Consider the following 14,676-nt stretch of genomic DNA (forward strand, 5'->3'; position numbering starts at 1 on the left):
GCAGAACTTGGCAGAGGTACATCTTACTCAAACCAAGGGCCAGACATGCCTCAAAGTTCAGGGGCAGTCAGGGAGGTGAAGGTAAGGGGGTGAGTCTTCTCTGCTGAATGAACAAACGCTGAAGGTATGATTTTTGCTGTTGTCTGGGAAATATTCTGGATGGATTATGACCCTTAGTCTGACAGACTTGCACTGTCTTGCCTGTGCCTGGCCAGCGCTCCTTAAAGGATGTCCTGGTTCCACCTACGAGTGGCTTGTGATGCCCCAAAACATGCAAGGCTTCCAGGTGTTAGTGCTTGGAGCTAAGCTCTGCAAGCAGGTCCTGGTTTCAGCAGCAGAAGTGAAAGGTGCTAAGCACCCTGCAGAAACAGACTTCATCTGCATAGGTGGCTTTAGATACTAAAGTCGGAAAGTCCTGAAAGTGTAATTACTCTTTTAACTCATTCTTGACTGGAAATAGGGGTCAGTGAATATTGAATGGCTGGGAGGTTTGGTGAGACTAAACCCAATATTAGCTGTAAAATGTGTACTTTACCAATATAATCAGAGAGATTCACAGTCTTGGCTTTTATTAATAATCCTTCTTCCACTAGTTCTTTGTACAGGGAATCGATGGTCCTATGGGCAAGAGACATCAGTCAGAAATTCTAGGGAACCGTAAGTAAAAGCTTAGTCCTTCAATAACCGAACTAGCTTCAGAGTTATTTATGCTTCCTCAGCTTTATAAATGTGTTTTGTAGCTCAGAAGTAAAGGTGATCATCTCCATCAATATGAGTACAGTTTTCTGCGTTATGGCAAGGAATCTTTTTTGTTGCCTCACAGGCCGCGTGGCTCCCTCTCACATGAGTTCCATCACCCATTTCCAGGTGATGCAAGATCAGTTATGACTTGGGTAATAGACTCATTCATTAATACAAATTACTGGGAAATTATTTTTAAATTATACAATAATAGCAACCCTAACACTACTATACCTAGTCACTTAGCTCTCCAATTAGTAGTAACTCATTAATTCTTCCTGGAATTTATTCTGTTTGCAATAGACAGCCTCATCTCATCAGGAACATACTGGAAACGACTCGGAGCAACCAGTGGTCCATCTACTGCAGTCTCAGGGTGATGCTGGCCAAAGGAAGACAGGGGGAAAACCGCAGTGGAAACTGTGGCATAACTTCTCTGGTGGAACGGTTTCTTCCTATCTGCATGAGTGGTTGGAAATAGTTCCCAATAATTGAGGATTTAATACGCTTGTATCCAGTTTTCTATTGGAGATGTTCTACTGGAGACCTAAGGAGATGTTCTCCTTAGTCTCTCTTTTGCAGTTCTATCTAAATATCAATTTCAATGACACTTTTGGCACCAGGTTCTACAGATTGACACTGCTTTGAGAATTACACAAAATGAATAAGCCTGTTGGAAACTATTCTTATATTGTTCATGTAAACAATATTGATTTGAACCTTTTAGGTCTTTCACTGTTTGTGCACTTTTCACATCCTTCTCCTTCAATATCTGACGGGTTTTTTTGTCTTTGTTACCTATCTTAATTGGAACATTCTGGTACCGCCACAATAACAATATTTAATAGTAACTCTCAGCTGGCTAATAAAACAATATATATAATTTGAGGTCTGCAGCCCTTTTCCATTTCAGCTGGGAAGTTTTATGTTTATGCAGTGTTAGTGGCACAATTAATATAAGAGTAGTAATAAAGAAATACAAAATTTAACGCGCCCTCAACAACGTTAACTTTGTCACTCTGACTCTTGCTTTCATTCTCAGTGATTTTATGTTGGAGCATGCATCATAAAACAAGCAGAAGGTAGAATGGGACTAACTTGACAGATCTGTTGGGAGCATGACTTCTGCTTTTCCTGTCTTATTTTTACTGCGCAAGCTTTTAATGATGCATGCCCTGAGTCTCCTCCAAGTTAGTGTGATGTGATCAGTCTCTGCTGACTAAAGCCTCCTGTGCCCCCTCCACCATGTCAAAAATGAGATGAACCTGAGCTCCTCTTGGTTATTTCTGAAATGTTTCCTCCTTCCCCGCTCAGCAGGGAAGAGCAAAGCATTGGGGCCAAAATGCCACATAAGCTCTGATTAAACGCCAGCTACTAAAAAGCTTGTGTTCTTAAGTGGCCGTATGTCATATTAAGTTTGTTTATAAGCAGCAGGTATGTGCAAGATAATTTTGAAAGCACAGAATATATGCACAGTTGTTGGACTTTGGTACTGCTCTTGCAGAAGAGGCCATGCTCTGTTGCCATCCATGACGTGTTTATTTCAGATATGCGCTTGGCGAGCTTTTTTATTTTAAAGCAGGTAAAGAGATCATCGACTGGTTGTGTAGTGCTAGCACCCAGGTGATCTAGTCCGGGTCTTGCTGTGTGTGTCCTATACGAATGGGTTTGTGGGGTGAATCCCATATGTTTCCTCCTGCAGTGATGGAGCGTGTGTGTGTGTCTTCATGCTGGGTCTGCTCCTGCCCTGCCCTGTTGCTGGGTTGGCAGGTCTCGGCAGTGATATCTCTGCGTAGATGTCTGCGTTATGTGCACAGGTGAAAAACAGCTGGATTATCAGTGAATGCATCATGAGCGTACTGAAAACGTAACGTTAAAAGAAGAACCCTTCTCAAATTCTCCAAATAAAATAAGGGTGCTTAAAAGAGCAAGGATACACAAATTGCCAGACCTGCCAGAACTCTTATTGATAAATGAGACTGATTTAATGACATGTATGTTTTACCTAAGACGTAAAGGGTGATTTATGGAGTCCAGGGGCCTGTCTGCAGCCTGCTTTATCAGGCTTCAGCTGGGATGGAAAATCTGACAGTCAACAAAACTGCCAGGTGCTCCTGCACCTGCGGAGAGGATGGCAAACAGGGACGACACCCTGCCGAAATGTTCCGTGTGTTTAACCTTGCATACTGGAATTAACCTGGCTGAAGTTGATGGAGACCGGCTCCAGTGGTGTGTTGTTGCAGAATGGTGATCTTAATTTGTATGCGGTGTAGAAGATGGTGGGGGGGAAAACCGAGGTCTGTGCTGTGTACCATTAAAGCAGTGCTTTGTAGCCCTGTAATTTGTGGTGCCGTGAAGCCATCAGTCGGGGAGGGGCAGTGGGAAGGTTGTAATCTTCACTGGGAATGCCAAAAAAAGTTTTTTTTTTTTTTTAGCTAAAGTGTATGCGCGTCAAGTTTGTGAAAGATATATATTTTTTTTATCGTCTAGGCACTTTATGGATGTTTATAGCTGTTAATAAAGAGGTTTTATTTATAGTAGGGCTCCTGATGCTAGTAAGCATAGCAATGTTGAGATGCTCCTTGTGTAATTAAAAACTGAAAGGGTTGGCAGCATATCTAACGCAAAGAGGATGCAGCCTCTCATTGTCCGAATCTCAAGTAAACAGGGCCTCTCTTTACCTGTCAGGAGTTAAATCTTCCTCCATCTCGGATGTCTTTTTCCTCGTGGTTGTCTTTTTTTTCTGAGGACCGCAAAAACAAGCTGGAATTAGTGACATTAATACAGTGTACTGAAGCAAAGTGAGGGCCAGAAGAGAAAATGTTTCAGCGTTTGAATGTGGCCCTTGTTACTGAAGGAACCCAAAGGGGAAAACAATCATATCCTTGAATGCCCTGAGGGAAGGACGTTATGTTCCCCTTTATAAAAGCACAGGAGATGTTCCCATCTATAAGTGCCTCACTAAGGCATGAGAGAGGTGGAGCACCCTGGGCTTGAGGAGCTGTGTCCGGCCCAGGAATCTCGGGCAGATCCTGTGGCAGGTGTTCTTGAACTGTACTTGGCATGGAGGAACCCAGTGGGTGTTGCTTCCTTCTAGAATCTAGCTGCTCGGGGAGCTTGTATACATCATCTGCGTCTGTCACCTTCTCAATGACTGCCCAGAGCATCGTATTTCAAAGCAATCACAGAATGGTCGGGGCTGGAAGGGACCTCTGGAGATCATCTGGGTCACCCAGAGCAGGTGGCACAGGAACGCGTCCAGGCGGGTTTGGAATGTCTCCAGAGACAGAGACTCCACCACCTCTCTGGGCAGCCTGCTCCTTCCAGTAGAGATTGCATACAAAAGAATCCCGGAGTCATTTGCCCCAAGAGAAAACTCTTCTCTCCTTCCCTTTTGGAGCACGACTCTGTGGTTTGAGTGGGTATTGCCCTTACCCAAGAGGGAAGCAGGAAGTAAAAAGGTGTGGAGTCCAAGTAGCTGCTCCATAAGCTGTTCGTGCTGCTTTGTTTGGGATTTTTTTTTGTTGTTGTTTTAACTTTGGGGTAAAATATACAAGCAGCTTCCCTTCGAGACCGGGTTGGATGGGGCTTTGAGCAACCCGGTCTGGTGGGAGGTGTCCCTGTCCAGGGCAGGGGGTTGGAACTAGATGGCCTTTAAGGTGCCTTCCAACCCAAACCATTCTGTGATTCCCTGAGGTCCTGCAGGGTGCTTACAGCTGGACCAGAACCCAAAACCAACCCTCCTGAGTTCTCTGGCTAATCTCTTATCCATCAGATTTTCTTTCCTAATGCCTCGGGGGAGAAGCTTGAAGAGGTCAGAAAAACACTGACCCACTCTTCTCTCGATATTTTTCACCACGCTTTCACTATGGGAAGATTTTATGACTTGGGTGACTAGTTTCTCTTACGTACTGCAAAAAACCCATGGAAAACATAAATAAGAAAGATGTGAATAAGTAATGTCAAGCCTCTCCATTAATTACAGCTCACAAGCCATAAATATGGTTAGGGATAATTAGTAGTGGAAAGCGCATAATTAATCCATGTTAGTGCCCACCACTGGTGTCCATACTCAAGTTCTGCAAAGCACTTCGGAATTAGTTCAGTGGAACTGAAGCGGCATTTATGTACCATGGCACTTCCTCAAATGGCTTAAATTTAGGCATGTGCTTAAAAGTTCAGCTGATAAAGACAGCTTATTCTTTCCAAAAGTTTATGTTCGCTTTCTTGGGAATACAATCGTTTACTTTATTTTTTTTAATAGTGAATACTTTTGCAGAGGTCTGTAGAGAGGAAAAAAAATAATCCTATCTAATTAGCTGGAAAATGCTGTTTTTTTCCTAGAGTGGATCAGCAATATTCAGAAATGTATCAATTTAAAGTTTTGGGGGACGCTTGCAATGTAAATAACCTATGGTTCAATCACCTGTTAGTGTTTACAATGCAACAAAGAGAATCTAGATGAAAACGTAAATTAAACCCAGAGCTATATGGATATGCTATCTGGGAAAAGGTGATGGTTTTAAGTCTTGGATTAGAATAATGCAAACAACTCCGTTTCTGCAAAACTACACCTCAGGTTTCTTTACATAAATAAGCTTGGCAGCAAATACTTGTTAGAATGCGCCAGTGGGGTTTTGCTTTAAAGAAAAGGAATGGGAAGAACAAAGCATATGCCATGCTGTTTTAACAGCCGAGGAAATACTGAGACTGTCAGCAGTTTTTCTGGTGTTCCTCCAGCTTTATCTCTTTAACCTTTCTTCCAACAAGCTAGAAATTACATATCATGGGGTCTGACTGGGAAGAAAAGCACATTTCTACCTATGTAAAGACACTAAGCATATGTTGAATTTATTGGCCAACTGGTATTGTCCTCAAGGCAGCTTCACCAATAAAAAACTCAACAGCAAACCAAAAATGAACTATGCAAGGGGAAAATGTGTTTTCCTAATTAACATCAGCATTTATGGGAAATTTGGCAAACACTGAGATGCGATAAGGGGAAATATGAATTGTAGACAATGGCTTTTCTCCAAAATGTCTTACTGGGAACTGCTTTTATTTAGAAAATTATAATGTTTAATGAATGTGAACACGCTCATCACTTATAATGGAAATCTCCTTCTTTCTATCTCTGAAATGTCAGTCTAGCTTCTGTGTAGCCATCCATTTACTCGGCTATTTTCTGCTTTGGTAAGTCACATGTAGTGAACTGCATCAGTTATTAGCTGGCAGATGACAGAAGACGACCTTCTGTTCTCAGCGTGGTATCTTGTCTTACCGTGTAGGCTCATGGAAATGGTTGGAGTAGCTCAGAGGTTGCTATGAGCAAACACGGACCTGATTTGAGAGCAGATTCCAGAGCCAGAGAGTCATCTCTGGCACCAGAAGGGAGAGGGTAGCCAAAACATCTCATTGAGGGAACCGTTCCATGTTGGAACTGCAGGATCTGCGTCACTCTTTGGCTGTGACGATACAAGTCCTGCTGCCATCGGCTGTCTCCAGCTTCTGCCACCAAGTATGTGGAAAGTAACAACAGGAAAGTATTCCTGGGGTTTAAGGGAAATGACAGTGTATAAGCAGCAGTCTGAAGTGTTTGAGGGGACTCCTTGGATCATGTGTGATGCTTGGATGGGAGTCTGAGCAAGGGCAGATTTGCTCCAGAGTCGAGAAGTCTTTTCTGGCAATACCAAGATAGAGAGAGCAGCTTCTCATACTCATACTGAAAAAGTCCTTAGAGAAAGATGTTTCCGCTGATTATTAAGCTCTTGCTGAATGAGGGGCTCTGATCTGTAATCCCTGTTGGATTTAGCTACATCAACCAAAGAGGTTCCACCCCCCACAGCTGGCTGAGAGCTCTGGGCGCTAATCTCCATCAACTACAGAAAATCCAACTGGGATTGTGAATTGCTGTCCTCAAACCCAGCCTTTCCTCAGTTCTGGCCCAGCCTGTCTCCTGGCCTTATTCACTATGGCTTTGTTCTTACAGAGTCTTTGACTGATGTCCATATTCTTGTCGTAGCCGTTGCTATAGTTAACCTCTCGCGCTTTTCTTTACTTCTGCCTGGCTGCATCAAAAAGGGGTATCTAAAGCCACGTTGAGATGCTAGTAAGGCCTATTTCAGAAGCAACTTTTACGTGTTTAGGTTCCCATGTCACCTCTTTCTGTTTTTTTTTTCTGAATTCTGGCCATGCCTTTGTGTATGTGTGGGGGCGTTCACTTGCAATGGTTGCTTTACCTGCAGTTGGATGGGAAACAAACCCTTGGGGGAGCAGAGCAGGAAACGCAGCACAATGGGCCCGATAAAAAGCACTCTGATAAACACTCAAATGTAACTTCCAGGTCAGTAACTGCAGAGAGCTGACCTGTCAGCTCTTATGTTGGGTGTAAAGCCAGTTTAAAGAGCCAAGTCTGTGGTGGTTTACTTGGCTACAGACTCCCAAGAGAAGCACCTTTGGCTGCGAAGCCCATTGGGTACGTGGCATCCATCTAGAAGAAATACTTGTAAAGCTGGTGGGTTCTGTTGAGCCGCCCAAATCAGAAGCTTGGGCTGTCAGCAGAAAGGGATGGACTCACAGCATTTCACTAAAAAGTTTGTGCTGGCACAAGAGCGACACCAACTTTTTAGAAATCAAATACTTTGGAAAACGCTAGCTAGTACTTCAGGTACTTTATAACAGGCTCCTTGAGGCTGGGTGGGGACTTAGACCTTCTGACTTCTCTTTGCCAGCCTTCCTAGGCATCAATGCCATATCCTTCACTAGGAGGCAACCTCCCTTCAGGTCTTTCCTCAGCCTGCTTTTACACAGGCGCTTACAATCCCAGCGTGCTGATCCGTGGCTGGGCAGATGACCAGCTGCCACTGTGCGTAGTGAAGAAAAAGACAATTTACAGCAGAGCTGAACCACGTTCCTTTGTTTCTGTTGTATCCTTATCCCCTCTCCTCTGACAGTCATCGGAGCAGGAGCTATCTGGAGCAATCAGAGCCCAGCACAGTGTGTCTCTTAACGAGGACGCTTGCGCTCTATACTTAATGCTGGACCACAAAGACAAATAATAAGTGGGACAATCTGTGGGGTGAGATGCTTCCAACACAAATAGAGGCACAGGATTTATGCCTCAAATGACAGAAGTGTGGCTTGTTGCACACTACGTGCAATCTAATCAGTTTAAGGATTTCCAGACTAGCCTAATGGTCTGGAGACCCATTTGTAATGTGAAAAGCAATTTGTCCTTCCACCCAAAATGATTTTTCCGCAAAGGTGGCAAAAGGGCGCTTTATCTTAGGGGCAGGAAAAGTAATTCTTGATAGGGTTAAGTGTCAGCTTTTAGTATTAAGTGGTATTTGAAGGTCTGGGAGCCAGTGATAAAGTTCAGCCTAGAAAGTCAGTGCATGGAAATAAAGGAGTGGCCTACACATACGCCTGGAGTTGTTAAATTTTGTTTATCTGAGACCTGAGACACCTCAAACACTGACTGGGAGGGAGCAATTAGCTTCCTTATGCTTTCCTTTTAGAGTCCAATTCTAAAATATCCTTGCTGGATTCCCCACAAAAAGGACTTCCAAAAAGGATTTCAAACTGAAATTATTTCCTGTGGATCAGGCAGATTTATTTATTTATTTTTTTAAATACAGACTCGACAGAGGTTTTTTTTTTTTTAAGTTGTAAACCACTTATCCTAAGGTGTGCTGGAAAACGCAGAGGACATCTATCCTGTACACCTCTGGGTAGTGACTGTTCCCTGACAACAAAAAAAGCCCTAGTTCTACTGGGGGCGGCCAAATGCGGCATCGTGAATTAGGGGTGCCCTAGACACCCCTAGACATTCTGCCCCTAGACTGAAAATTCCACTTGTAAGAGTTCACTTAGAGGAATTACCCTTGCTGCCCATTCCCACTGCCGGAGTGCAGAAAAAGGTTGGATTTCTCTGATGTTGAATCCTCCCGAGAATGCTTTTCTTTGCAGAATATCTCTTTTTGGGCAAAAAGTTTTACATCGTGGTCCAAACATGATCATGCCTACAGTGAGGACCCAAACCCACTGTTATTTCACGTTGTGTAGTTGGGGGTAGACGTACGGGACCTAGGATATGGCCTTGAAAAACTAGAGGATTATTTTTTTTTTCTGAATAACAAATTAATGAGCTGCTTCCAAAACTTTCCAGCTCATATTATTCTTGTTATATTGGCCAGATTTTCATAAAGCAGATCTGAAGTCTGTGTGCTCAGGTATGCATGCGCTGCGTTGGTTTATGGACTGAGATATTTATGCAAATACTAATTAGAAAAAGGCTTTGCCAATGCCAATTGAACACTTCAAATAGGCTTGCCCAGGGAAAATGTGTTTTGACTAAAACTGTGTATCTTCTTCCACTCCCCACCCCTAAAATAGAACTGTGTGGTTTTCTTTTTTTTTCCTCCCTATCAGATAAAATCTTTAGGGAACTTGTATTATTTAATTAGTACTTCTTTCCCCCCTTCTCCCCTCCCCGCCATTCTCTCAGGCTACTGGCACAACTTGGGAAAACAAAAGTTAAATAACCTCCCTCCACCCAAAACCATTCCAACGTTATCACTGAAGCCAGGGTGGGGTGGGGGGGATCCAACCCAACCCCTAACACAAAGCTTTATAATTCCAGTGGGACATTTTGAAGCAGTTCTGCCAGCTGATCTAACTGCATCTGCCCATCACAACTTTGGGAAGACTGTTGCCATATTTTGTCTGTGTATCTTAAGCCTCCCTATTTTTGAAACAGATTTAGCAATCCAATTGGTATCGGTTTTCAGAGTCGCGCCAGTCTTGCATTATTAAATTGCCCCCGCACGTTTGTCAGGTGAAAAGAGCACTTTCAAAGATAATTTGAGCAGAAGCACAGCAACAGCAAGTATTTGCACGCTAAAAGGATTATAGAGATGAAATCCAAGATGAGATTAGGGCTGGCTATTTTGCCCTGAGGATTTTCAGTGGATCTGCTGATTGAACGGTAGGGTCTGTAAGCTCCGAGTTATTTTGCACTGATGTGATCTGTAGTTTAAATGCTTGGGTAAGGAACTCTGCATATGGTACTGCTGTGGAACTACATGTGAACACGACATGTGCTGTGTTTCACTGGGTAACACACATTAAAAGTATTGTATGTCTTTAACCTATTTTATGTGCCTAAAGAAACTTGCCTCAATTGCGAGTTTCCAAACCCTTCAATAGTAAGTAGTAACATAATTAATGTGGCCTGGCTGGCCATGATCTATGTGTTAGAGATAAATGAAAGGTTACATGAAAATATTCAAAGTGAATTTTGGGGTTTGGTTTTTTTTTTTTTTGGTGTACAGTTTTGAAACACATTAACCAGCCCTCATCTGGTAGGAAAACAGCCATCAGCTGGAAAACTTACTGGCAGCCAGATCCATGCCTGCCTTGGAAGACTGCATTAGCCTGAACCTGTCACCTTAGAGAGGGGTTGCTTGGATTTTCCTGTTTGATTGGATCACAGGTTTTCAAAGGAGCGCGTATCCTTCTTGGAAAATCGGATCTATCTTGTAATGATTTATCTCTGGAATAGTTCAACTTCTCCTAAGCAATTTTTATAAAGGTTAAGGAATAACAACAGCTAAAGGGAAAAGGCCCTGAAAAAAGCCACAGGTGAATAGTTTTTTTTTTTTTTTTTAAATGCTTCTTTTTTTTTTTTTTTAAATGCTTCTGACTTGAGAGTCAGTAAATGTTTAAGGGCGGATGTTTTCATATGGGTATCTGTGAGACTAGGGTTTGCAGTGAATACTGCTGTATCTGGGCAGAAAATGGGAGATTCACCTTGAATTCTCCCAACTTGCTGCTCTTACCTTTTCACTCTTTCTTCCTTTTTTCTGTTTGTTGCTCTTCTCTCCATCCACAGCCAGTTTGAGATTCTCCAGTTTCTGTTGCATCAATTCATCAACCTACCCGGACAAACACAGTTGAATCTAAGTCTTCTGTTCTGCCACCACGCTTGAGACAAATGTTCAGCTAAACAAGGGTTAAAGCAAAAAACAGACAGTAGGGACTCTGGAAGGAGGTAAGGTCTATGCCAGGGCCAGTTCTTACAGCTGTAGAGAAATATACCCAGGCAAGGCACGTTATTAGTGTCCTCTTACTATTGTAAGCACACCTGCACTCTGATCTCTTCCTCCACTTCTTCCCGTTTCTCCTCTTTGATCAGCTCCGGGTCATGATCCTGGAGAAAATCCCATCCCTCATCTCTGTTCTGCCAAACGGCTGTTATCCAAAAGAAAGGGAAAAAAAGGGGGGAAAAGTTACAGAAGCCATCGGTTTCTCCAACTGCTTGTAGAGGCAAAAAATAGGTAGTTGTAGGCAGCCTTTATTAAATTATTATGTGTATGAAAGTAGCAGGCTCTATGGACCCTTACCAAGTTCAGAGCCCTGTTGTGTTAGGATCCGTAAATCGTGAGGTTAACTTCTTTTACTACTTTTTGTTTTTGTTTTTTTGTTTTTTTTTTTTTTTTTGCCTTGGGCCATAAATTGGTATGAGATTTCAGGAGGATAATGGGATATCGAGGTTGTCGTTTTTGGGCTGTAAAGCTGAAGGCCCGGAGTGGCGTTCGCCTTCAAGAGCAGGTAGTACAGTATCGGCCAAACCACATCGCGCCTGATGTTGGCATTCTCTTCCTCACTGCTTCAACAGCATCGTGCTTAAATCTTTACCGTGAAGAAGTCAAAGATGACTCCTGTCCTTAGAAACGTGCTCTGTATGCATGACTCTTGGCTGGCATAATGAAAGCTTGGGGACCAAAGGAAGGTGTTTAATTTAAAACCAGGAATTTTCCTTGTTCTCTCCTGCTCAGTTATCTAATGCTAAGTTAAAGCTGCTGTAAGCTTGCTAGTTAGCCTTTGTAGTAATTAGCCTGAGGCTGAAATATGGGCCAGGAGCACTGGAATAGGCATAAATGGAGCCCATGGAAATGGGAGTGAGAGGACAGGGAGTCTGACAGCAACAACCTGCATCCAACTCACAAGGGACACAGAGTTTTAACTCTCTGGGGAGTTTTAAGCTTGGTGCAGTAATTGAGAAGCAGCTGAAGTCTTTTCCAAAGAGGGACAAGGCCCACCTGACATAGCACCTTTATTTCTTAGTGCTGTGCACAGGGTAAGTAATAAGGAGACCTAACTCCAGGAACAAAGCAAGCTTATGCAAACTGATGATCAAAAAAAAACCCCAAACAAACAAAAAAACCAACAAAAAACCCCAACCCCAAAACCAAAAAAAACCCAACAAAAAACCTAAACCACGCCGCTTATAATAAATAACTGCACCTCAGGATCATTAGCTACTTTATTTTTGTTGTGGAAAACTGCAATTTGCTCTTTAGAAATAAAGGTAAATGAAGTCTGGCAAGCTCAGTGCTTATTTGAATTCTCCGTTATTAGCAAAAGGTACCGTTTTAATGGAAATGCCTCTCTTCTCTCTACATTTTTTGAGCTCGTTTGAAGGAAGACAATTCACGTCTTGCATTTCGAGCCATGATAGTATCTTTATAAATGACAGCTAATCTCCAGCAGTATGTGCTAATTCAATTTCCAGATGATTGAAAATGACAGCTTTCCACTTTAAGGCACAGGTTCCTTTACGGATCTGTTTTGTACAGGGTACTCTTTTCTCTACCCGCTGCCATTTCTGAGGCACTATAAATTCAGGGAGGTTTTCACAGTACCCACAGGACATCATTCAAGTTTTAGTCCAGTTAATGTAACACTGGTTGCTATTTCCGTCCCCTATGAATTTTCAGAGTCCAATTACGTGCAGAGTATTTGTGGCTTTACACATAGGGAATAGTTTTTGCAGGTGAGTAGTCTTAATTTCCTAACTGCAAATGGGTAGAGATGGAGAAGGAAAGTGGATTTTTTTGGTAATGAGGAAAGAAACACAAAGGCATAGGCGTTAATTTCTTTAAATTACTTGCAGGTCATCAGATGGCATGACAGATGTCATGTAATATTTCAAGAGGGAAAGCTGATTTGCCCTAGTTAAAAGGTACCTCCTCCAGGGTTACCAGCCTGGAATTCCAGCCTTGGGGAAAGGGTCTGTTACATGGGAGTTATGTGAATTTTTAAACACTTTCCTGACTTGGGTCAACAGGTTGAAAGCGCTATGTTTTCACAGGAGTACTAGGTTTTAGATATTTATTTTTTCATAGAGAAATCCATAGATTTTTTTTAATTCTGTTTTCATAATTGTTTATTATCATTTTGTAAATTGATTAGCAGTTAATATCCACTGCAGGCAAACCAGCGACAGTCCCTGCAGATTAGGCAGCTGCCTCTGATATTACCTGGCAATGAGTTTTCCGAGTGCTCTATTAGCCGCTAGGTTAAAGGTCCCTAATTTTAGAAAAGAGATCAATAACTCATAGGTGTTAGATGCTATGTTGTTCTTTTATAGATCAACAAAATATTTCAGAGTTATTTTTAAAGTTAAGGTCAGGAGGGTAAGGATGTTATGTTTTCACTGGCTGGTCAAAAGAGCCTGGTATTTTGTTACAGACAGGGTCATCCAGCTACGGGAGCTATTTTTTGCGTGTGTGTGTGTACGCAGTGCAATTTATATCACCTCTTCTAAAATAGTGCATGCTTATCTTTGGATTATTTCATATGCATACCCCTAGCTGCGGACTCAAAAGACAGCCCAGTTCCACTAATGGGACTGCTAACAGCACCATCTCTGCGGTATTGGTTTTCACTCCGCAGACTAGTAGGTCGTTCCAACATCCCTGAACTTCAGAGAACAGCTTGTGACTAATGATTGAAATATATTTATCTGAAGCATGAGGCTTTTCTTAAAATGGCTACTTTCAACCTCCTGGCAAAAAGATTGGAACCTTTTGATGCCTGGTTAAAAATCCGTAATATCGCCACACCTTAAAGTTTGGGCCGTGGGGTATTTGGGTTGAATTCAAATAGGCTCTGCAACACCGAGCAAGTCAAATATCAACTGGCCATCTGTATAATGGGGGGAAAATAGCACATTAATGCCTTACAGCACAGGGTACTGCAAAAATAAACACCGGGAAGATGGAGGTAATGATTCAGACTGCTCACATTTGCTCCACGTGTGTAAAAGTAGATGTCACGCAGAAACTGGCCGTTTCCAACAATGGTATATAAAGTAAGTGTTTTAGAGGTTGTTTTAGAAAATAATGGAGATTGTTCGTATGAAGAATTTTAGCAAGCCACTAACTCTGCAGAGCGGGGAGCAGAAAAGATATTTTTAATAATTCTTTCAGAAGACAATCTGCATAAAATAGGGGAAAAATCACCCCTGAAAGCTTTGATCAGGCACACTTTTGCAACGGAGGACTTCAGTTTGGCTTATCTGACCTTTGGAGTCCTATCGTGCTGTTTGCTTGTAGCTCATGGGAGAGGTTCTCCTCCCCATTTCAGCCAGTGCCTGACTTCCATGCTCACCTCCAGCAGAAGGGATCGCTGACGCCCTCGTGCATCGAGGGAGCACGCGGAAGGCAAGTGTTTAGGAGCCAGACGAAGGTATCAAGCGCAGAGGAGAGGGCAGAAGAGAGATGGAAAAGAGGAAGATGTCCTTTTGTGCAAACCGCTTTTTAAACTTGAAAAATCCCTGGTTTTGGATGCTTTCTCAAAGGGAAAAAACCACCAGTCTCCTAGCTATAAGTTTGAATTATGTTTGTTAAGTTCCACATGCTTTGACTAAAGCAAGTATATTCATATTCCAGCAGCATTTCTCATGGCCCTGCTTGAAAAGATGACCCTCCTACTGAAACATGTAATCAAAAATAATTTCTTTAGCTGTAGACTGTAGGAGAATGAAGCTGTGGATGCTTTCCATGAGTGAGAGGAAGAGAGGATAAAGAGTTACAGGAAAGTGAAAAAATTGATTCTGATCTATAGTATAATGCTTTTGAGTTATTTGCT

The 14,676-nt window shown here is 42.5% G+C and overlaps 1 protein-coding gene and 1 long non-coding RNA gene across 3 annotated transcripts in view; one reads left to right on the forward strand and one right to left on the reverse strand.

The window, feature by feature from the left end:
• The window catches only part of LOC141746467 (uncharacterized), a 67,512-nt gene that overhangs the window by 34,515 nt on the left and 18,321 nt on the right, over positions 1 to 14,676 (forward strand). The gene's annotated exons all lie outside the window — the stretch shown is intronic.
• DRC11 (dynein regulatory complex subunit 11) overlaps positions 1 to 14,676 on the reverse strand; it is a 110,175-nt gene that overhangs the window by 26,909 nt on the left and 68,590 nt on the right. For both annotated transcript variants that reach the window (XM_074595003.1, XM_074595004.1), the window contains exons 10-13: positions 10,886 to 10,992; positions 10,581 to 10,676; positions 3,423 to 3,484; positions 536 to 618 (exon numbers count right to left, since the gene is read on the reverse strand). In XM_074595003.1, coding sequence (XP_074451104.1) covers positions 536 to 618; positions 3,423 to 3,484; positions 10,581 to 10,676; positions 10,886 to 10,992 — 348 coding nt within the window. The remainder of the gene's footprint in view (positions 1 to 535; positions 619 to 3,422; positions 3,485 to 10,580; positions 10,677 to 10,885; positions 10,993 to 14,676) is intronic.

Source organism: Larus michahellis, chromosome 7, assembly GCF_964199755.1.
Source record: "Larus michahellis chromosome 7, bLarMic1.1, whole genome shotgun sequence".
Lineage (NCBI taxonomy): Eukaryota > Metazoa > Chordata > Aves > Charadriiformes > Laridae > Larus > Larus michahellis.